General features: G+C 41.0%; 1 protein-coding gene and 2 pseudogenes across 1 annotated transcript; 2 read left to right on the top strand and 1 right to left on the bottom strand.

The window, feature by feature from the left end:
• Positions 1 to 536: 536 nt before the first annotated feature.
• On the top strand, positions 537 to 6,040 carry KLF17 (Kruppel like factor 17). The gene is made up of 3 exons (XM_037809735.1): positions 537 to 623; positions 4,584 to 5,445; positions 5,796 to 6,040. Exons 1-3 carry the CDS (start codon positions 537 to 539, stop codon positions 6,038 to 6,040), a joined length of 1,194 nt encoding a protein of 397 aa, XP_037665663.1.
• Positions 6,041 to 8,107: 2,067 nt separating this feature from the next.
• On the top strand, positions 8,108 to 14,218 carry LOC119514124 (annotated as a pseudogene).
• A 3,893-nt stretch (positions 14,219 to 18,111) lies between these two features.
• Positions 18,112 to 19,531, bottom strand: LOC119514121 (annotated as a pseudogene).
• Between the last annotated feature and the right edge of the window lie 3,265 nt (positions 19,532 to 22,796).

The raw sequence follows: 22,796 nt of genomic DNA, 5'->3' as shown, positions 1-22,796 counted from the left end.
TCTTCAGGTTGAACAGGCATAGGACAAATAGAGGGGCAATGGAGAAAATCTGCACCTTCTGGAATTCAGAACAACAGCCCTGGACTGGTGGCGGTGGGGATGGGAAGTCTCCCGTCTCCAGAGGTCCCACGTCTGGCCCTGCGACCCTCCCCAACCTCCTTCCCTCATTTCTGTACTCGGAGTTTGGAGACCTGACAAGAGTCTGAAACCTCGGGCTCCCCTGCCCCCACCTGGGCCAAACAGAGATGCTCAGATTGAAGGGTGGATGGGGTAGGGTGTGGCAGGCATAATGCCTTTAAGAAGTGGTAAGGTCTGAGGTAACCTGGCAGTGACCCTGCCTCCTTTTTGGTTGGCTGGGGTGGGAAGGGTGGAGTGGGCGGGGCGCGTGGGTCCTTGACTCCGCCCCCTGGAGCGGCAGGAACTAGAATCTGAGCGCAGTGATTGTGGCGTGGTGGTGCCCGGAGACCTGAGCTGCGACGCCACGTTGGCGGGCCTCAGCTCCGGTCTGAAGTGGGCCTGGCCAGCACACAGTCCCGATGTGCAGCCTGTCCGAGGCTGAGATGGAGGAGGAGGCCGCAGAGCTGAGCCAGTGGCAGGGGATGGCCGAGTGCCAGCCCCCGATGGTGAGTAGGAGCATCAGCCCCAGGGCAGGAGCATCAGCCCCAGGGCAGGGTGAGACTCTGGGCTAGAAGAGGGAATCAGAAATCTGGGGGGTTAGAAATCTGAGGGAAGGGGGTTAAGAAGGGAAGTTGGAAGATTGAGGACATAAATAACATATCATTTATTTATTAATATTTGCTGAATATTAAAGTCTGTGCTGGGTGCTGGGGGTAAAAGGTTCCAGGCAATGTCCTAGAAATGGAGAAGCGGAGGACAGAGGTACCCAGGAAATTAAGACAGAACTGGGGAGTCAGCAGGAAGCGGGTAGGGAGAAAAAAAACATTAATTAAACATTTATTGAAGGCCTACTAAGTGCCGGGCCTTTGTGAGGCCCCTGGGAATACAAAGGTGAGTTTACTAAGACAAGACATTGAGTCATTTTATAATAAATAATTGATTCAATGATTGGAAATGCACAGATTTCCTACTGTGAAGAAGTACAAGGTCCATGGGAACAAATAGCAGAGGTGTTTGATCCAGTTGTGGGGGCAGAGAAGATGTCTGAGCATTTGGTCTGGAACTGAAGAACTGGTCAGGTGAAGGGTTTCCAGGTCCTGAGACCAGAAACCCTTGGAGGAATTGAAAGACGAGACTGTGAGACCAAGGCTAAGAGAGAGTAATGGGAAACTGATCCAACAGGAGAGGAAGCAGGGGCCCCAGGTCATGGTCATGCAGGGCTTGATTTGGTTGTTATTACAAGAGCAGTAGGAAGCCACTGATGAGTTTAAATGTGATCAGTCACAGATCTGCATTTATTAAAGAGTACCCTGGGGGTATGGGCAGAATGCAAAGCCATAGTTAGAAAGCTACTGCGATAATCCAGGTGAGAGTTAAAATGGTGGCCTAAAACTAGAGAGGTGAAAGTGGAGATAGAGAAAACTGAAGAGTCTAGAGATGTTTTGGAAGTTAGTCTCCACAAGAATTGGTCATTAATGGGATCTAGGTGATGACGTAAGCATCCAAAATAACTTACCAGACTTCTGGCTTGCACAATTGGGTGAAAATGGTGGTGATAGCACCTGAGAGAGCAAAGGGTGAAAAGGAACAAGATTAATGTTTTTTGGTGGAATAAGGGCAATCACAAGTTTCAGACATAGCCCATTAGAAGTGCCTGTAGGATAGCTAAATGGACCTGAGCGGTAGGCAGCTGGGAAATTTGGAAGAGGCCTACACTGGAGTTGTAGACTTAGGAATAATTGGAATATGAACAGAAATGGATCTGTTGGCATGGGAAAGATTGACCAGAGAGAGCAGAGTTAGAGAAACCTGCAAAGGAGAGGTTCAGAGGGAAAGGAAGGAGAAAAACCAGGATAGTATGCCATATTTAGTGTCAGGGAGGCTAAGGGGAGTACACATTTCAAGAAGAGTGTGGCCAACAGTCTTAGAAGCTCCTAAGAGGTCAAATTTGAAAAGTGTTGCTTGGATTTAGTGACTTGGAGGCCATTAACAACCTTTATGAAAGTTGGCTCTGTGGAGACTTGGGGTCTGAGCGAATTTTCAGGAACAATAAGGTGAGGTAGTGGTGAAAGTGGTGTATTTAGACAACTCTGAAGTCTGCCTGTAAAGGACTGGGGAGGGGGGGTGGGGAGGCCACAGCAGAGAAGTAGGGAAGAGGCTGAGCACCCCAGAAACACCTTCCAGTAAGCATTCATCTGGTGCCTGGTCCGTGCCTGACCTTAGTTGCTGAGAACAGAGTGGTGACTACAATAGGATTTCTCCAACCCTTTAGGGGTTAAAAAAAAAAAAAGAACATTTTCCTACATAGCCAAAATGACGTTATCAAACCTATCAAAATTAATGATAATTTCCTAAGTCACCTTAGATACAGTCCTTATTCAAATTTTCCTAGTTGTCCGTAAAATGTCCTTTACAGCCAGTATGTCCAAACCAGGATCTAATCCAAGATTAGGCACTGTATCTGGTTGTTATATCTCTGGGGTCCCTTTTAAATTAGAATAGATTTTTTCATCACTCTGACTTTCCTTTTTTCATGACCCTGAGTTTGCCTTGTAGAATGTTCCTTCTTTTCGATTTGTCAGATTACTTTCATATGGTATCAATTAGCTTGATCTTTTAAACCCTCTATTACTTCTAAGTAGGAGATAGGTCTTAAAGCTTAATTGGATTTTAAGGTTTTTTTATATGGACACACATCCAGCTTCCCACATTTGGTGAAACTAAGTTTGGCTTTTGTAAAATAACTGGCCTTTTGTCACTTTGGGCCCATTAATTTTTATAGATTAATCAACATTTTTGATGCTCAAATTGTCGCAAATTTGGCCAGTGGGAAATCCTTCAAGCTAGCTCCCGCGTCCTTTTGACACATCCTGAATCATCTTGGAAAGCATCCTTATTTTCTGGCATGACAAGATACACCAGGCTTATTTGTACCAGTATTGTCCCAGACGTGGAGTCAGCAAGTTCTCCAGGGACCACTTTTCTTCCTTTTAGTAAGAAATGAAGTTGGAGACCAAAATCTGGGCACTAGGGATTTTCACTGCAGTGATAATTACTTCTATTGGCTATTTTACAGACATAGATAGAATACATGTATTTTTTTTCAATTAGGAGTTTATATAAGCTATTTCTAATTTAAATTTAACATTGTTTTACTTCTCTGATTTTTATAACATAATTTTGATGTATGCTGAAAATCTTGATTTTTCACACTACCAACCCTAATTTTGAAACCATTTTATTGTCAAAAATAACACAAACAGAAAAAAATGTACAGTTTAATGAGTTATCATAAAGAAAAAACCTGTGAAACTACTACTCAAGTCAAGAAATAGAACAATGTCAGCCTCTCAGGCCCCTTCAGTACTCCTTCTCTATATACTTCCTCTCCCCACTAAGATAACCCCCATCCAGTTGTCTAGAAATAACTTACTTGAATTACTCTGTATCTGCTCCCTGATAGTCCTTTATAGCTGCAGTTGCTTCCTCATATTTTGTTTTCATTTTTCCCTTTTTTCATTCATGTTTGAATGTTGTTACATATTTCTTGATTTGTGGCAGCATTTTTTCTGATGAATTTTCATTTCCTTTTGAGAAATTACAATCTTCAGTTTCTGTTTGGATGTTTTGGTATGTTTTATGGATACTGTACTTTTTTTAACTTATGTTTTGTTTTTCATATTTGAATGATCTTTTCTGGATCATCCCAGTGGAGGAGTGGGTGGGAAATGTTGGGGGAGCCTTTCTGGTTTCTCAGCTCAAAGGCACCCTCTTCTATTGCTACAGTAATGGATAGTTTTGAAAAATAAGATTCTTGAATCTTATCCTGTTTTCAGATCTTCTACCACCAATTTCTTCCTTCCTTCTCATACCATTCACAGCCATCAATGCATGCTGACTGTGACTTCTAAGACAATCCCTTATTAATTTTCTTCATCTCCTCCAAAGCTTGATCATTCTCAGACCTGCCCACAGCAATTCCCACACAGGGTGAGGTCTTCTTCCGAAGATGAATGTTTGTAGATGATTTCCAAAGTTTTGCTAAAGCCAGGTCCTCTCGGAAGTCCCCATTCTTCTGATCTTTATGGCTTTCTGTACCCATTTTGCTGGTTTGGGATGTTCTTTCACTCAGCCTTACATAAAATTTGGAATTGGAGAGTTTTATCAGAGTTTTGTTGAAGGTGTGGGCTGTGGAATGTTTTATTTTCTCTCCTTGTTGTTTTGAATGAGGAAAAAAAAAAACATGCCATGGAGGAAAAGTGACGTGAGTCACTTCTAGGTTTCCATAATGCAGCCAGATGACCCACATTTTAGAAATCCTGAGGTGGAAGATGATCTGGAGGCAGGATAATTCAGGCAAGATATAATGGTGGCCTGGATTAGGATGCGGTCAGTGGGGATGGGGAGGAGAGACATGTGGAAATGGAATTTGACTTAGGGTGAATTTTACTTTCTCTCTCCCCAAGGATACTGAGAAGTCTGTATCTATCCTGGACATGTCTCCATCTCCTGGAAGCAATGGAGTGCACACCTGTTGGAACCATAGCCCATCAGGCATTCAACACTTTTCACAGGGCACAGAGCTTGCAAGGACCCCCTTGGTGTCTGCCGGGGCACCCAGGCAGAATGCGGTTGAAATGGGGCCACAGTTCAGTATGTTGCTGCCTGAGTGTGGTGTGAGCTACTGCTGCCCTCAAGCGACTCTTAGGCCTTCCCAGATGATTTACTGTCAGGAAATGCTTACCCAGCCAGGGATGATGATTTTCAAGAGGCCCCAGATGATGCCCTCAGTAGAGCCTAGTGTTCCAAGGGTGGCCCTGACCTTCAGTGGGAATCTAAGGATGCCTCTCAATGTGCCACCACTCTCACTTCCCACTGGAATCCCAACAATGTCCCACATCACAACCCCAACAATGTCTTATTCTGGACCCCCATCAGTTCCTTCTAACAGAGCCTCATTAACTCCTAAAATGTCATTGACCCCAACCATGCCTTCCACTGAGGCACAGGCAATGCTCCCTTCTTTGGCTCATATGTTGCCCCTTAAAGATTCCCACGACCTTGGGATATCCCCACCTGGGTCTCCATCATTGTTGGCTTTAGAATCCCAGAATACTCTTGTGAGCCAGCCAGATCCCCAGGAAGACCCCTTCCTACCTGAGCAGCTCATACCTGCTCCACAGAGAGCAGAGCAGAACTCCAGGGCCCAGGAAGGGGCACCCAGAAAGAGATCCCCAGTTTCAAGACCCTACCGTTGCCAGTATGAGAACTGTGGAAAAGCTTATACCAAGCGTTCCCACCTTGTGAGTCACGAGCGCAAACACACAGGTGAGAAAGATGTCAGACAAGGGGGGTTGGTTGTGGGGAGGAGAGTCTGTGCTTTAGATTTGTGCTGGGCCATTGGTTTGTAATTATTTGGGATTAGCCCCTCATCCTTTAAGCATGGAACCAAGCTACACTGGCTCCACCAACTTGCCATTCAGAAAGATTGTGCCAAGCTGATGGGGAGGGATGCTGTTGATTGTGTTGCCCCTTCACTGGTTTCTTGTCTTCCCTTTTGATTCGCCAGCCTTGATTGCTCTGCCCCACAGACTCAGACCCCAGGCCCTCCCCAACCATTCTTCTCACCTGTTGGCCTGTTTCTTCACTGAATTCCCCCTCTCCCATGTCATCCTCAGGAGAGAGGCCCTATGCGTGCAAGTGGGAAGGCTGTAGCTGGACTTTCTCCCGTTCCGACGAGCTTGGACGACATATGCGGATACACACCAGATATCGACCTCATAGATGTGATCTGTGCGGCCGACAGTTCATGAGATCTGACCATCTCAGGCAACACCAGAAGACTCATCTGCAGGGGTCTGGATCCCCAGACCCTCAGGCCAACAGTGGACACATGGATGATCCTCCTGCCCCCGGTCTTTAGATCAATCCCCTCTTCCCCTCATTTTGGCTTCTCTACCCAGATCCTGCCTGTCTCTGACCGGCTAGTGTCTTTGGTGAGCGTAGGCTTAGAGGAAGACAGAAAGATTATGAGGCAGTGTTAAGCCCAGGTGAGGCTCTGGACCCAGTCAGGACCCCTCAAAACCCCTCTCTGTCTTAGATGCCCTCACTTTTCTGGGGCCACCTATTTCTGTCAAGTTTAGCCAAATGAGAAGATGAAGCACAGTAGAGATGGGGAGCTTTTTAAAGCTTTTTGTCTTATGTCACCCCCCAGCTTGAAACCCTTTAGTAACTCCCCTTTGCCTGCTGGATAAAATCCAAGTTCTTTATCTTGGTCTTCCACAGTTTCCAAAGCCAGACTGTGTTCAAATCCTGAATTTATCCACTTTTTAGCCATGTGTTTTGTTTTGTTTTTAAACATTTTATTTTGAACTAATTTCAAACTTACAGGACAGTTGAAGAAATAATATAAACCCCATACAGAGAATTCCAACATAACCCTGCCTCCACCCAGACACCCAGATCCTCTAATTTAAAATTTTGCCACATTTGCCATATTATTCTATTATCTATCTCTAATCCATCACTATTTATCTATATTCTGAACATTTGAGAATAGATTGCATTCATCATGCTGCTTGAACTCTTAATACTTCCATGTACATTTCCTAAGGACAAGGATATTCACTTGTGTAACCATCTTAAGTGCGGTCAAGAAATTTTTAACATTGGTATAAAGTTTACAGTCTATTTTCCATTTTCATATGTCATAATAATGTTCTTTTGAGCCACTTCTCCTCCGGTTTTAGAATCCCGACCAGGATATCATGTATTGCATTTAATTGTCATCTTTTTAGTTGCTCTTTCTTCAATTGTGGAAACATAGACAATATAAACTTTCCCATCTAAACCACTGCCATGCATGTCATTCAGTGGGATTAATCAGTCACAGTGCTGCGTTACCCACACCACCATCCATTACCAGAACTTTTCCCGTCAACCCAAACAAACCCTACACTCATTATGCATTAACTCCCCTATAATTGCCCCTCATGCCTTGTAACCTATACCCTACTTTCTTGAGTTTACATAGTACCCAATATTTTCTCTCTGGTTATCATGGACTTAAAGTTAACATCCTAATCTAAAACAATCATGTTTGGTTTAATATCAATTTAACTTCAATAGTATACAAAGACTATGTTCTTATACACCTCCAAAGCCCCTCTATATGTACTTCTTGTCACAAATTACATATTTATGTGAGTTAAAAACTATTGATTTATTTTTACTTTTTATGCATTTGCCTTTTACATCCTATAGGAAGTAAAATGTGGAGTTACAAACCAAATATACAATAGTATTGGCATTTATATTTACCCATGTCATGGGGAAAAGAGGAATATGTTGCCTCCAGAACTCAAAAAGAATAGGGGATGTGGCTTTTGAGAGGTTCACAAGCTGTTTCTGGACAGGGTTGGGGATGGAATGGCCCTCAGTTTATCAAATAATTTTTTGGAATTTAATCAAGGTGGCAGGGCCTTGCATTCTGTGGGGGCAATGGCCCATCCATTCTTTAAAGGTCTTTTGTGAGTATTTAAATGTTCCTAATGAGGGTGTCAAATAATCTCCCCATAGAAGGGTGTTATCAATATAATGCCATACCTGTGCTCTTGGAGAAAGGCAGATGCAGTTAAATCTTGTCTGTAAAGACTGTGGGTGGTGGCAAGGCTGTGGAGCTACACCATGGGTAGTCCGGTAAAGATATGGTGTCCCTCCAGAGGTGAAGGCCAATGGAGGCTGAGAGACCATTGAAATTATTAGACACTGAGCAGAATTTATAATGCAAAATATTTACCAGGCACAGGTCAGTTGGAACCAACAATTTTAATATTGGGTCTAGGGGCTTTGGTGGACGGAGTCACAGCATAAGGTTGTGGAATGTGCTGTGAGGCACCGTTCCTGCTTTCTAAAGTTAACAAGAGGCCAAATTGTGCTATTAAGAGGAGAAGCAGTGCCCTTTCCCCTGGCTGACAGCACGGAGCCCCCGATGCCTGGAGTTACTGTAAAAGACACAAACCAGCAAGAGTTCATCAGAGCTCTGACAGTCTTTCTCAAAAAGTCCAGAAACCCAAACCTTCCCTAATGGATAGACACTGTCCAGCTGGCCAAGCATAAAGAGCTTGTTCCCTACAATGAGAACTGGTTCTACACACCAGAGCAGCACCTGTACCTCTGGGGTGATGCTGGGTTGGCTCCATGACTAAAATCTACGGGAGACGTTGACCAAACGGGGTCATGCCCAGCAACATCAGCCAAGGCTCCAAGAACATGGCCCATTGGTTCATCCAAGCCCTGGAGCGGCTGAAAACGGCTGAAAAGGATCAAGATGGGGCTGCAAACTGACACGTCAGAGACAGAGACCTGGACAGAATCACTGGACAGGGGCAGCTGCCAACAAGAAACTAGAACAAATGATGCTGCGTGAATATATTGCCTCATTCATTAAAAAAAAAGAAGAAGAAGAAAGAAAAAAAGGCAGTGAGAGAATTGGTAATTAGGTTTTATGTAAGTTTTAATTAATATTGGGTCATTTTAACAGGGAAGTCCTTGGGGTCTCATTTTATCAAGCCAATTTGTAAGAATCAAAGACTCAATTTAACTTTAATTTATTAATCATTAGGTCAGTGTCCATGTCCACTCTGGGATATTTTAGAGCAAAGGGTGCTGTAAGTATGGGAAATTTAGGCAAGGCAATAGTTCTAATGGTTAAGGTGAGATGTAGGTATTTGTCCTCTATTTTAAATTTAGTTACTCCCTAAGATTATAGGGAAGGCATGCTTACATTTAATAGCATCTCCAGGGATAATTAATTTGAGCTCCTGTATTGATTAATTCCATGAAAGTCTGCTCATTGGTGCATTTCAGCAAATGTTAGTTTAGAATCTATGTTGTAGAGGTGCAAAGACCAATCAGCACCCTTTTATCTTTTTGCTTTATAAATTAAATTAAATTTTGGATTTCCAATTGGGTCAAGTATCATTTGCTTGTTTTGCCCCCAGTATCCAGAGTTTTTAAAAAAAAATTTTTTAAGTATATACATTTTAGGGGGTGGGAAGAGGGTTTTTTTTTGTTGTTGTTGTTGTTGTTTACCCTATTTATATTTATGAATTTCTTCCTTCAGAGAATCTCGAATTAGTGTGCTCAGGGTTAAGGAAACCCTCCCATGAAATGGTTGTATGATTTAAGGACCCCTGGGCTTATGTCGGATTTGAATTAACCCTTTAAATCTTTAAAAGCCAGAAATAAAAATTCTAGTCAGCCAGGGGTAAACTCAGCCGGGAACTGAGTAGCGACCTCAGTTTGCCAGCGCCAAGAGCCGCTCAGCCGCCCGCCCACTCTCCGCGCGTCGGGCCACACGGGATCTGCCTCCCCGCTCCCGGCTCCGTCTGGGTTTCCAGCGCCGAGACCGACTTCCGGTCTTCCTAGCGTCCATCACTCCCACCCAGTGTGGGTGAGTGGTTGCGGGAAAAGGACGGGGGTGGGGTGGATTCCCGTGGCCCTTATGGGTTTCGCGCCCAAATCTCCTAAGGCCTCTGAGTTGTAACTTTTTTTTTTTAATTAGGGAAATTGTAGGTTTACAGAAAAATTATGCATAAAATACAGAGTTCCCATATACCACCCAATTATTAAGACCTTGTGTGGTACGTTTGTTACGATTCAGTAGGTACTCCAAATTTTCACAATTTCCGGTAGGGGGTCTTTGAGGGTTCCTGGGGGATAATATGGGGTGCCAGGTCTTCGTCCCTCCCTTAGATCTCTGCTCGTTTGGGGGTCACTCATAAGCGGGGACTTGGGTGTCTTGGATGGGTGGCGCTTTCATGGCAGACTACCAAATCAGCTCCACCAGGGCTTCTCCTACTGGAAGGGGGTGGGGAGGGGCGGTCCCTTTTATTTTTTGGATTCTGAGCCCAAAGGGGCAGCTTCAGGGTTGGTAATGATCTCAGGATCGCCAGGGTCAGGGAGTTCAGCAAAGCGATAGACCCATAAAACCATGCCAATTTTATGGGGAAGGTCTCATCCAGGGTCTTTTCACCTGGCATCTGCCTTGGCAGTTATAACTGCTACCCTGGGGGTGAACCTTTCCCCAGGGCTTGACTATCCAGTATAGTAAGGAAAGTGACTCAGTAAATTTAGTTATAAGGGACTTGGCACCCTCTACATTTTCTGTTCTGTCTTCATCTCAGGTCTCTTTCTTGCAGGAGGAGCCAGTTTGAATAGAGGGTCTACCACTTTTATATAAAAATTGAGTATGTCAAGTTTGTGGATCTTTTAGTTTACCTGTTTTTGATCTCAGGTAATAACTGTTAACTGATGCATCTCTTGTGCTGATACCTCTAACTCTGATCCCATCTCAAAGACCTGTAGAAGCCAATCTATCCTTTCCTCATTCTCTTTTGTGGGCAAACTCTCTTAGATCTGGATCACTAAAGTGTAAAATTTCTTTACCTTTTGTGTATTTACCACATAGATTCCTGGTGATTCCTTGGCTCCCTGCTCATAGGCTGCTGCCTTTCTTTCCAAGGCGTGGGTCAGCCTCTGAGGAGGTGGGGTGCTTTTGTTTCCATCTAAGTGCCAGGCTCTTTGTGTGTGAACATACCACAGCCCTGAGAAGAAGACAACCATGCTGGCTGAGAGGTTTCCATTCATCGAGTAACTTAGAAAACTTCCTCTGGAGCTTTTTTTGGGGGGAATGGGGGGCAGGATCTAAATGCTTCTTACCCTACTGTCTTTTCATGAGATGTTTTGCCATTGGCCTCCAAAGATATGTATCTTGATAGCCTACTGGGTGAGGGGACAGAGTATGAGAGACGCAAAGTAAGTGAAGCAGGAATCACCCCAACCACAGGGCCTTTGCAAGGGAGCCATCTCAAATCCCAGTAGAGGGGGTGCCCCACCAGCCCCGGTGCTACCCTAGCCTCACAAATTATCTGTGGACAGTCTCCTGCTGTTCCACCAGATTGGACAGTTATCTAGGGTAAATTATGACTTGCAGGTGTCCCTCTGCTTGCTGGGTGCTGCATGGTCAGCCGATCAGGCCTGTCCCATGGCACAATGGGTAACCCCACTCCCTCAGCTTCTGGTCAGTGTTGCTCCTCTCCCCTGGACATTGAGGTACCGATGACAAGGTGAGGCTGCCAATCGGCATTTAAGCAGTGGGCACTGAGGTAGGACTCTGAGTGTGAGCTCCACAGTTAAGGGTGGGAAGTGATTGCACAACTCAAAATGGATGGAATGCAAGCATGCCAGCAAGCAGCTGTGCCCTTCCAGACCACTTCTGCCATCTGGCAAATTCAATTAGCAAGCCAAGAGCAATCTAATGGCATCTCTTGTCTGGGGCAAAAACCAACCCACTCACCGAATCAAATTGTTTTGTTCATTTTACCTTGTGTGAGGTATGATAAAGCCAGAAGCAGATGCCAGAAGAGTCTGAAGGATTTATGATACTCTAAGTTCCCTGAGGTCAGGACAGCATGCCATGCAGGACCACACAAGGAAAACACCATGGTCGCAAGTCACAGCGGCACTGAGTTAAGTGCCTTTATTGTAGTTTCCATGGGAAGCATGGGAAAAGTGAGGCAGGAGTATCCTAGTAGGGGAATGGTTGGCTAGATTTGAAATATGTTCCCCTGCAACTAGGGCTAAAATTACCTGGGAGTAACAGATGTATAGGTAGGGCTTAGTTACCTGGGAGCATCTATAGATGTTAAAGCACCAATTTACAGATGCTAGAAAACACGTATAATATACCACGTGACCTTGGGAAAGGTCTTTGATCATGAAGCCTTGTTTACTCTTCTGGAAAAGGAGAAAAACAGTACTGGACCATATTGGACATATCTTATGTACCCCATCAGATTCTTGATGGCATTCAGCAACCACATGTCTAGAGTTTGTCTGCTCCCATCACTTCCACACTGGATGAAATGTCCTTCCACAGGGGATGGGATCTGGCATCCCAAGTAGCCAATAGGAATCCAGAAGCGTGGGGCAGTAAACGCTCTTGGGGTAAAATTTGGCCAATGGGAAATGGGAGAGAAACAGATCAATTCCCTTTCCCTCCCTCCCATGAATTGGTGCAAGGCTCTGTGTCTCCACAGAGAACAGCATGTGTGGAGATCCCAGGTGGCCCAGTGGACACGCCTGCTGTGCCTCTTCATGGCTTGTGAAGAGCACCCAGCCTGGTAACGCATCGTCTTGCACCACCTCCCATTCTACCCTGCCTCCTTTCCCTTTTCTCACTCTCAGGAGCTTGGGTTTACACCTCCCAAATAAAACATCAGCACTTAATCTATGTTTTGGGCTCTACTTTCTAAGTGACTCAGGCTTAGACAAGTACCTTCCCTATAGGGTTATTTAGCTAATTAAAACAGGAAATGTAAAGTGATCACAGCAGTGCTCAGTAAATGTTATAATTATTTCGTGTTTATTTTATCCCTACTACTGCTTCTGTTTATTTTATCCTACAGCACAGGGCTGGCTATTCTATCCCTCTCTAATATTTCAAAATAATAAAAATGCAACATAAAAATTGTGCAATGCAACTAAAACAATGCTTACAGAAAGTCTGTATGTTTAAATACACATATTAGAAAAAGAAGAACATTGAAAATATAATCTAAGCTTCAAACTCAAGTAACAGCAAACCCAAAGAAAGTCGAAGGAAAAATATAAGAGCAGAAATCAACAAAATGGAAAATAAACATGCAATAGAGAAAAATCAACACAAAGTTGTTTCTTTGAGAAGTTTAATAAAAAATACATTCCTAGGAAAATTGGTCAAAATAATGCAAATTGCCAATATCAGGAAAGACAAATGGAACAGCACTATAAGCCTTAAAAGGATAAAAAGATTCTAAATAACTTTATGCTAATGAACTTGAAATCTAGATGAAATGGGCACATCCCTTGAGAAACATTATTTACCCACACTCACACAAGGAACTGCCCCGCCCATACCGAATATCCTATATCTACTAAAGAAATTGAGTATGTAATTTAAAACTTTGTCACAGAGAAAATTTGAGACCTAGATTTCTGTCCTGGTGAATTCTTACATTTAAGGAGGAAATGATATTTAAACTCTTACAGATATAAACTCTTACAGATAATGGGAGGAAAAAAAACACTCCTCACTCCCTTTATGAACTCAGCATAACCTTGATGCCAATGCCAGACAAGAACATTACAAGAACCTTCAGGTCATTAACAAAGATGCAGAAATCTTATATAAAATATTAGCAAAAGAATCTAAGGATAGTGAATCATTTATTTCAGGAATTGCAAGATTGTTCAACATTTGAAAATCCATCAATATACTTAAGAAAACCTGTATACTATCAGTAGATGCAGAAAAAGAATTTGATATAATTAAACACCTTTTTAAAAAATATTAAAAACTCTTAGAAAAATACGAGAAGAGAAGTTCCTTAATCTGACAAAAGGTGTCTACGGAAAAAAATAAACAGCCACCTTTTCATACTTACAGAAGAAATATTGAATCCTTTTCCTCCTTGTCAAGAACAAGACAAGGGTGTTCACTATCAACATTTCTATTCAACATTGCACAAGAAGTCCTAGCCAGTGCATTAATTCAAGGGGGAAAAAAAGGTATTCAGCGGGTAAAGAAATAAAACTGTCATTATTCATAGACGATAGGATTGTGTAGAAAATCAAAAGAATCTATAAACTATTAGAAATAAGTAACTTGGCAAGATTGTTGTGTACAAGGTCAATACATGAAAATTATATTTCTAAGCAATAAACATGCCCATCCAGTGTTGCTGTCTTGGTCCGTTCCTAGGGCGGACATCCAGGCAATCTCCACGCAAGCTCTTGGAGACAGAAGTGGACGTGATAAAAATTAGCAGGGGCAGGGGCCTCTCTTTTGTGACTTAATCACTGGCCCCAGGGATTGAGGTCTTGGATACCTCAAAGTTTTTGACTCCCGCCAGGGGACAAGATCCCTTCCGTGAAGCAGGTCACCCGATGGGGCAGGGCTGGGTGCTACCCCAAGCGGAGTCCGGTGCCCTGCCCCAGCCGGCTCACACCCAGCCCCTTGCTCAGAGTCCACAGGCCTGACGACCGCCGCTTGTTGTAGGGATGTGGGGCAGACTTTTCGGGTTGGAGACGCCTGTTGACCCCATCAGTTTTGCAGAGAATTGGAAGCAGGGAGGAGCCAGAGCGGCGTGCTCTACGACCTTGGGCAAAACAGAGCCCCTGCTCTCTAGGAGGTCACAATCTAGAAGGGAGGGATATTAGAAATGTAAAAAGTGCTGGGATGGCAAATGTCCCCAGAACTTACAATAATAGGGAGAAGGGATTAGGAAGGGCATTCCTTGGGAAGTGAGCTTTGAGCTCCGAGTCAAGGGGAACTGAGAGGCAGATATAAAGGAGGTGAGGGGTAGAGGAGGAGAAATCTGTCCTCTTTCCAGCCAATTATTGTATGCTAGGTAGTGGCTAAGCCTTTCCCAGTATTATCTCGTAGAACACAAGAGGAGGATGGTGGCTGGATCATATGTATGCTCTCAAATAAGACTACTAAATTTTGCATCCAGCCTCTGCAACTTCCTAGCTGTGTGGCTTTGGGCAATTTACTTATCTTCGCGTTGCTTCTGGCAAGATTTATAGATTCATGTTTAAGAGAAGCAGGATTAACTACATTTAAAAATATTTTTTTCTGGCTGCTGTGTGGAGAGTGAATTAGAGTGGTGGTTTAAGGGCGAGAAAGGGATTTCAGTGCTCCAAGTGACAGCTCAAAGTGGCTTGAACTAGGGTGTGGTAGGAGGTGGAGAGAAGTAGAAAGATTTAGGAGAGAAAATTAACAGACTGTGATAATTAACTGGATTTGGTTGGTGAGGGAGTGGCCAAGGATGACTCAGATTTTTGACTTGAGTTACTGTTACTATACAGAAGGAGAATAGACAAACTTCATTGATTTATTTTCTGTTTTTTTGTGACATCTATCAGGCATGCAAAAATATGTTTTGTTTATATACAATTTAAAGGATGATAAGGCAGTTCTACTTCTTGGCTATACCCAAAAGAATTGAAAGAAGAGACTCAAACAGATATATGCAAACTGATGTTCACAATAGCTAGTATTCACAATAGCCAAAAGTGGAAGCAACCCAGTATCCATCAACCGATGCAAGGATAAATAAAATGTGATACATACATTCAATGGAATATTATTCATCCATAAAAAGGAATGAAGCTCTGATACATGCAACAACATGGATGAACCTTGAAGACATGTTGAGTGAAATAAACCAGACACAAAAGGACAAATATTGTATGATCTCAGTGATTTGAAACAATTAGAATAAGCAAACTCATAGAGTCGGAATCTAGGCTATAGGTTACCAGGTGATGAGGTTGGGATAGGGAATGAAAAGTTAAGTTTCTAAACGTACAGTGTTCCTATTTGGAATGACGGAAATGTTTTAATAATGGTTAGTGGTGATGGTAGCACAATATGTGAAAGCAATTAGCAGCACTGAAATATATATATCTGAATATGGTTAAAAGGAGATTGTATGTATAACAGAATAAAATTTTTAAAAAATCCATAGAACTACACTGCACAGTGAACCCTAAGTTAAACCATGGACTATAGTTAATAGCACAACTATAAAAATGTTCTATCAATTGTAACAAACGTTCCACATCAATGCAAGGTGTTGGTAGTGGGGTAGTATATGGGAATTCTGTATTTTATGAATGATTGCTCTGTAAACTCACAACTTCTCTAATAAAGGGGGAAAAATGGAATGAAGTTCTAATATATGTAACAACATGCATGACCCCTTCATGATATCATGTTGAGTTAAATAAGCCAGACACGAAAGGACAAATATTGTATGATTTCATTGATATGAAAAATTAGAATAGACAAATTCATAGAGTCAGAAATTAGAATACCAGTCACCATGAGTGGGGGTGGAGAGAAATCAGGAATTAATGCTTAATTGGTACAGAGTTTCTGTTTGGAGCTATGAAAAAGCTTTGGTGATGGATGGTGGTGATGGTAACACAGCACTGTGAATGTGATTAACACCACTGAATTGAAATGTTAAAATCAGAAATTTCATGGTATTTTTATGCTGCAACAATTTTTTTTAACCCCATAGACTTGTACAAGACGAAGAGTGAACCCTAATATGAACTATGGTCTTCGGTTAACAATATAATATTGGTTCATCAATCATAAAAAAATGTACCACACTAATGCAAATTTTTCATAATAAGGAAAACTGTATGTGTGGGGAACATACGGGAACTCTACTTTCTGCCTGAGTTTTCTGTAAAGCTGCAACTGATCTAAAAAAGGAGCAATAAAAACACTTTTTAACTCTTTATGCCACTTGAAAAAGGAACTTATTAAAAATACATTTGAAGCCTTTGAGCTCCCCTCTGATCAGTTTTCTCTACCATCTCCTTGGAAGCAACCACTATCCTGAATTTTTGTTAATCTTCCCTTGCTTCTCTTTGTTGTTTTTACCATGACTATGTGCATAAATACTTATATTTCTAAACAATATAGTGATTGGTTTTGTACTTTACATTTATTCTGTTTGTGGTTAATTGAGCTTCTTCAAGCTGAAGGTTTATAGTCTAAAATCTGGGTGCCAGGTATGCTCATTGTTACTGGGGTGTCCTTGCTTCCAGGCCCTCTCAGCTGATAGAAAAAGAAGTATATGTGATTGCTAACCCATGTATTTACACATATCCGTAACTATTTTTATATGTAACCATCTATATCCTTATTAAGCTAAATATGAATTCATATGAATATCTCTAATTGTAATCTATTGCCACATGGATCATTCTGGTCCCCTCCCCTTGCTATTTATGACTTTCCACACAAACAGTGAGAAATCTGGCTCCCATGATCCACCATACATTTACTTAATTGTTCAATTCCAATATACATGCATAATAATGTCAGAAATTTTAACCTATACCTCAGTGGGAAACAATCTTATCAACTACAGTACAGTGATCATGTAGGGTTCTTTTTGCCTTTAACTTTATAGACTCTACTCATTTCCAAAGTTACTTAGTTCAGCACCTTTTCCCCCCACTCCCTTCAGTGAAGTTTTTTTAGTACAGTTAGATTGCTTTGTTACATTTCTTTTTTCTAGGATTCAAAAGATAATTTATTAGTCTGAGAACAGGAGTCACACACTATACCCAGTAATATGCTTCTTTTATTTTTGTGCCTTTATCTTAAAAATATATTTAAACAAGAAACAAGATAATATTGAATTTTCCCATAAACTTTGTTTTCTTATTTACTGTGTTACATTGTAAATAATATTCCATTATACACAAATTAAAGACTGTGCATTACTGAATGCTCTCTTTACATATTCATTCATAATATAGTACATATGGCTCAAAGCTATGCAATATTTACGCTTAGAAAACCTCGAGGAAAGAAGTACAAACTTTATCAATGAAACGATTATTTTAAAAAGGTTCTGACCTTCATTCTCTGCTAGATTGTTCCCTGAAACCATTCTTTGTTAAAGAAAAGTGCCCTATTTGAGGGATAACAATAGTTTAAGTTACCACAGGATCCACTTAAACTGGTTAACAAAAACACTATTACTTATTCCTGTTATTAAATGGAGCATTACCACTGTCAAATCACTTCAACAAGGAGATTTACTCTTCATTTCAGACATATTACATTAACAACAGTTGGTACTTTTTATGAAATAAAAATGTTTTCTGCAATTTTAGGTTTTACTTGTAAACAGTGAAAGCACACATTTTGTAAGGATAATTTAATCATTCCTGGTCTCAGTTTACACAATATGGAGATTTTATTTCATCAAGAAAGAAGCAAGCATGCACTACACAATGCACACACACACAAACACACACACACACATTCTCACGCTCACCCGCAAAGGCCCACACGGCACAAAGAGCTAACTACAGCAGCTCTTGTGTCTTGAGGGGTGCATGAGGTTACAAAAGGATTTATAAACTGAGGAAGATAAAACATCCAACTCTAGTTAAGAATCCTGGAAGCTCAGGTTCTGAAATGCCTCTCAGATGCTTCATGCTCAGCCTGAAGGGTCCGTTCACTGGGCTTTCCAGACGGCAAACCCCACCTTCAATTGCAATGGACTGTCCTGCCATGGCGCCGGGAGGGAGTCTTGAATTGTGAGTCTTGGCTTTCCCATCCTGGGCTGACATATATCCAACACACATGCTCTCCATTGTGTGGCTCCACAGAAATTCCACTAAAAGTGTCTGTTTATTTTGTGAGGATTCAGGTTCTGCAGAACATCTGCAAGATCGGAGAACAATCACGCCATCCAGCACACCACCGATAAATTTGTTTTGCATAGTCTCCAGTAGAGCTTGGTGAGCATCTTCAGCTTACAAAGCAAGTGAACACTCTCTTGCCAGTATGGTGCGGGCAAGATGCTCTCCACATCCTGAGGTACTCACAGGATGTAGGGATTGTGGAGTAGGGATTGTGAGCTCCAGTATTTTCAGCCCAGCAGCCACATCCACAAAGAGCAGCCTGCCCAACTCTCCCTGGATGTTTCAAGGCTAAGCCTCCACTGGAGACAGCAGCAGTGACATTACCTTCTTGGTCCACAACCAGAGTGCCCACTGTGTCCAAAGTGCCTGAGTCATTTTCCTTTTCACTTGATTGTCTTCTTTTCTTTAGTTGAATGAAATCTGTTTCCACCCTTTCTGTCAGTTCTAGTTTCCTCTTGTTTCTTTTAAATGCAGCTAAACTGAATCTTGTGGTCATGATGTTAGGAGGCAAGAAGGTATCCCATGATCTACTGCCCATCTGTAGGCTCCTTCTCCAACTGAAAAGCATGGATGAATTCTGCCAGCCGAGAGCTTGCCCTTCTGCCCTTCAAACAAGAGTCTGTTTGCAACTGAGACTGAGTTCTTGATTCCATTTGGTGCTCCAACTGCTCCAAAATTTAAGGATTTTCCATCCATTATGCTGGCATCACACTCAATCTCACTGAAGAGATTTAGATTAGATCCCATTCCTGCATTTGTAAAATGAGAATCCTCAAGTTCCACTAGAGCTGCAGTCACTGCATCTGTCGTAAGAGCTCCAGCCTGTAGCTTCTCAACTGCCTTTTGACAAGCTCGTTTGCATACATGCTTATATTCCTTGGCTTTGGATTCAGAATGATAACCTGCACCTGCATGCACCAGCACAAAGTCCCCTTGCTTCTCTTTATGGGACTGCTTTGTTTCCAAATCTTTGGCTGTTACCTTAACAGCAGACACCTGACCAGATCTGGAAGACAGCCCTTCCCCTGAACTCATTCCCTTCTCCATGGTTATTCTCCAAGATTACCATCTTCTATTGAGAAAAGAGCATATTTCCATCCAAAAGCAATTTCAGGAGAGGAATTACCCCGCGTCAGCCCAGAGCCTTCCGCTTTGTTACATTTTGCATTCCTCTTGGGGATTCCCAGACCTCCCAATATTTGCACATAAAGTGCTGTGGGGTTTTGACAAATGCATAGTGTCATGTATCCATCATTACAGTATCATATAGAATAGTTGTATCCCCCTAAAAAATCTCCTGTGCTTCTCCCATTCAATCCACCTCACCCCAAACCCATGGCAAACACTCATCCCTTTACCATCTTTACTTTTGTTTTATAATTTTTATTGTTTTATAGTTTTAGCTATAGTACAGTTTTGTCTCTTCCAGAATGTCATTTAATTGGAATCATGCAGCAAGTAGCCTTTTCAGACTGGCTAAGTCTTATTGACTTTTTATTGTTTTTTTAAACACTTTTTATTTTGAAATAATCTCAGACACAAAAGTTGCCAAAAGAGTACAAAGAACTCCTGTAAACCTTTACCAAATTTCCCCAAATGTTAAAAATTTGCCTTTTGCTTCTCATTATCTATTCTTCCTGAACTTTTTAGAGTAAGTTGAAGACATGAACTTTTTGCATCATTTTAAATTAAACTTTTTATTCTGAAGTAATTTTAGAGCATTCCCATATATCTTTCACCCAGCTTCCCCTAATGTTAACATCTTATTTACCGATGGAATATTTATCAAAACTAAGAAATTAACATTGGAACAGTATTGTTAAACTACGGACTTTATTTGGTTTCACCGGTTTTTCTCTGAATGTCTTTTTTCAGTTCTAGGACACAATCCAGGATACCACATTGCTTTAGTTGTTTTATCTCCTTAATCTCCTCCAATCCATGATAGTGTCACAGTCATTCCTTTTGTTTCATGACCTTGATGATTTTGAAGAGTACTAATCAGGTATTTTATAGAATGCCTGTCAATTTGCATTTGTCTGATGTTTTCTCATGATAAGATTGGGGTTGTGGATTTTTGGAAAAAAAAAACAGAGATGAAGTGACTTCCTCATCACATCACATTGCAGTATATGATATAGACGTGACTTATTATTGTATTAACCTTGATCACTTGGTTAAAGCAATTACCTTTAAATACTTGAGTGCACATTTCCTAAAAATAAGGACATTTTCTTACATAACCAGGAATTTAACATAAAATCAGGAATTTAACACTGACACTGTGCTATTAACTAATCTTTATTCATGCCTTATTCAAATTTCACCAAATGTCCCACTGGTGTACCAGCAAAAGGGAAAAATTCGGGTCCAGGATCCAATCCAGAATAATACATTACATTTAGTTGTCATGTTTCTTTAGTTTCCTTTAATCTGGAAGGTTCCTTTTTTTTTTTTCAGTCTTCAATGATCTTGACAATTTTGAAGAGTACACACCATCAGGTTCTGTCTGACATATGATTAGATTCAAGTTATGCATTTTTTATAAGTGATTGTAAACTACATAAGTGATTGTATCCTACTCAGTGAATCATATCAGGAAGTAAATACTATATACATGATTGTATCCTACTCAGTACATCATATCAGGAGGAAAATAATATTTGTCCCATTACTGGTGTTGTTTACCTTGATTACTCGGTTAAAATGATGTCTGCCAAGTTTCTCCACTGTAATTCTATTTACCCCTTTTTATTCATTAAGTATATTGTAGGGAAATACTTTGAGACTCTGTAAATATCCTGTTCCTTGTCAAACTTTCACCCAGTAGCTTTAATATTCATTGACGGTGATTGCCTGAATCAATTATCACCTAGGTGGTGGCCAGAAGGTGATTTTCTAATTATATCATCCTACATTTATTAGTTGTTATTCTACTGTAAGGAATAACATTTCCTTCTCCCTTGATGTTTGATTGTTTATATAAATATAGACTCATGGATTCTTATTTTATTCAGTGTTATAATCAATTACTCTCATAATTTATTTTGATTTATTTATTTTAATGCTCAAATTGTCCCAGATTTGGCCAGTGGGATTCCATTCAAGCTGGTTCCTATTCCACCCCAACTTCAATGTGACTATGTTATTTATTTTAAATAGAGATAGGTTCATCTGTTTCTGTTGCTATTTCATTTTGGGTCCTTACCACCATCCTTATTAATTTTATTTAAAAAGATTAAGTTATGTGAAAAGTAACATTGTTCTAAAAGTCAAAAAGGCATTCTCAGAGAAGTGCCATTTTCCCTTCTATTTTACCCCATTCTAATCGCTCTATCCTTTCTACTTTCAGCATTTAGCCCCTCTAGGTAATCAATCTTATTAGTTTTATATTTATCTTTCCTGTGCTTCTTTTTGCAAAAATGATCAAATGTGTATTTTATCTGCTCTAAACAAAAGATAGCATACTATGGATCTCTTTTGCTCTTCTTTCACATACAATATTTCCTGTAAATTATTCCAGGTAGGTTCATAGGGCTCTTCTCTATTCTTTGTTATGGTTGCATATTACTCCACTCTGTGAACACTGCACACACCTATATATGAGTAGTTAAATTATTTGCAATATTTTTCAATTATAAACAATACTGTGGTAAATAAAAATGTTCATATGTATTTTTGTTTTGTTGATGGGTTATGCTCAGAAGGAATTTGTCTTAATTTCCAGGCATCTATGACAAATATCACACAACAGTTTGGCCTAAACAATTAGAATTTAATGTCTCATGGTTTCAGAAGCTGGAAAGCTTTCTTCCTCGATGGTTGGTAGTGTTCTGGGTGGCTGGTAATCCTTGGGTTCCTTGGGTTTCCTGCCAAATGGCAATGGCCTCTCCTTTCTCTTCTGGGTTCTGTTGACTTCAGCTTCTATCTCCTCATGGCTTTCTCTCTACAAATCCTCCAGTAATAGGCCTAAGACCTCCTCTGATTCAGCTAGCCACACCTTATTAAAAATAAGGTCTTCAAAAGGTCCTATTTACAATGAATTTACACCCACGTAATTGGACTAAGATTATGTTATTTTTTTTCTGGGATGCATAATTCAACCTACCACTGAATTCCTAAAAGTAAAATTGCTAGGTCAATGCATATGTAGTTTTTCAGAGATTGCCAAATACCCTTCCAAAAGAGTTCTACTAATTTACATTCCTACCAGCAATATATGAGAGTCCCAGCTTCCTCACTCTTAATAGAATCTGTTATACTCTTAATTTTAACCAATCTGATTTGTGATAAATCATATCTATGTTATTTTCTTTCTTTTAAAAATTAAGATATAATTCCCATACCATAAAATTAACCCCTTTAAAGTATATAATTCAGTGGTTTTTACT

This window comes from Choloepus didactylus, chromosome 2, assembly GCF_015220235.1.
Source record: "Choloepus didactylus isolate mChoDid1 chromosome 2, mChoDid1.pri, whole genome shotgun sequence".
NCBI classification, from domain to species: Eukaryota; Metazoa; Chordata; class Mammalia; order Pilosa; family Megalonychidae; genus Choloepus; species Choloepus didactylus.
Note: the sequence above shows the minus strand (reverse complement) of the source record. Positions and strands in the feature narration are given on the sequence as shown.

What these genes read in the sequence shown, in the direction of transcription:
- KLF17 (XM_037809735.1), top strand. Translation starts at nt 537, where the DNA reads ATGTGCAGCCTGTCCGAGGCTGAGATGGAGGAGGAGGCCGCAGAGCTG. An exon ending in CCGAGTGCCAGCCCCCGATG is followed by an intron (nt 624 to 4,583) that starts GTGAGTAGGAGC and finishes TCTCTCCCCAAG; the next exon opens with GATACTGAGAAGTCTGTATC. An exon ending in TCACGAGCGCAAACACACAG is followed by an intron (nt 5,446 to 5,795) that starts GTGAGAAAGATG and finishes TGTCATCCTCAG; the next exon opens with GAGAGAGGCCCTATGCGTGC.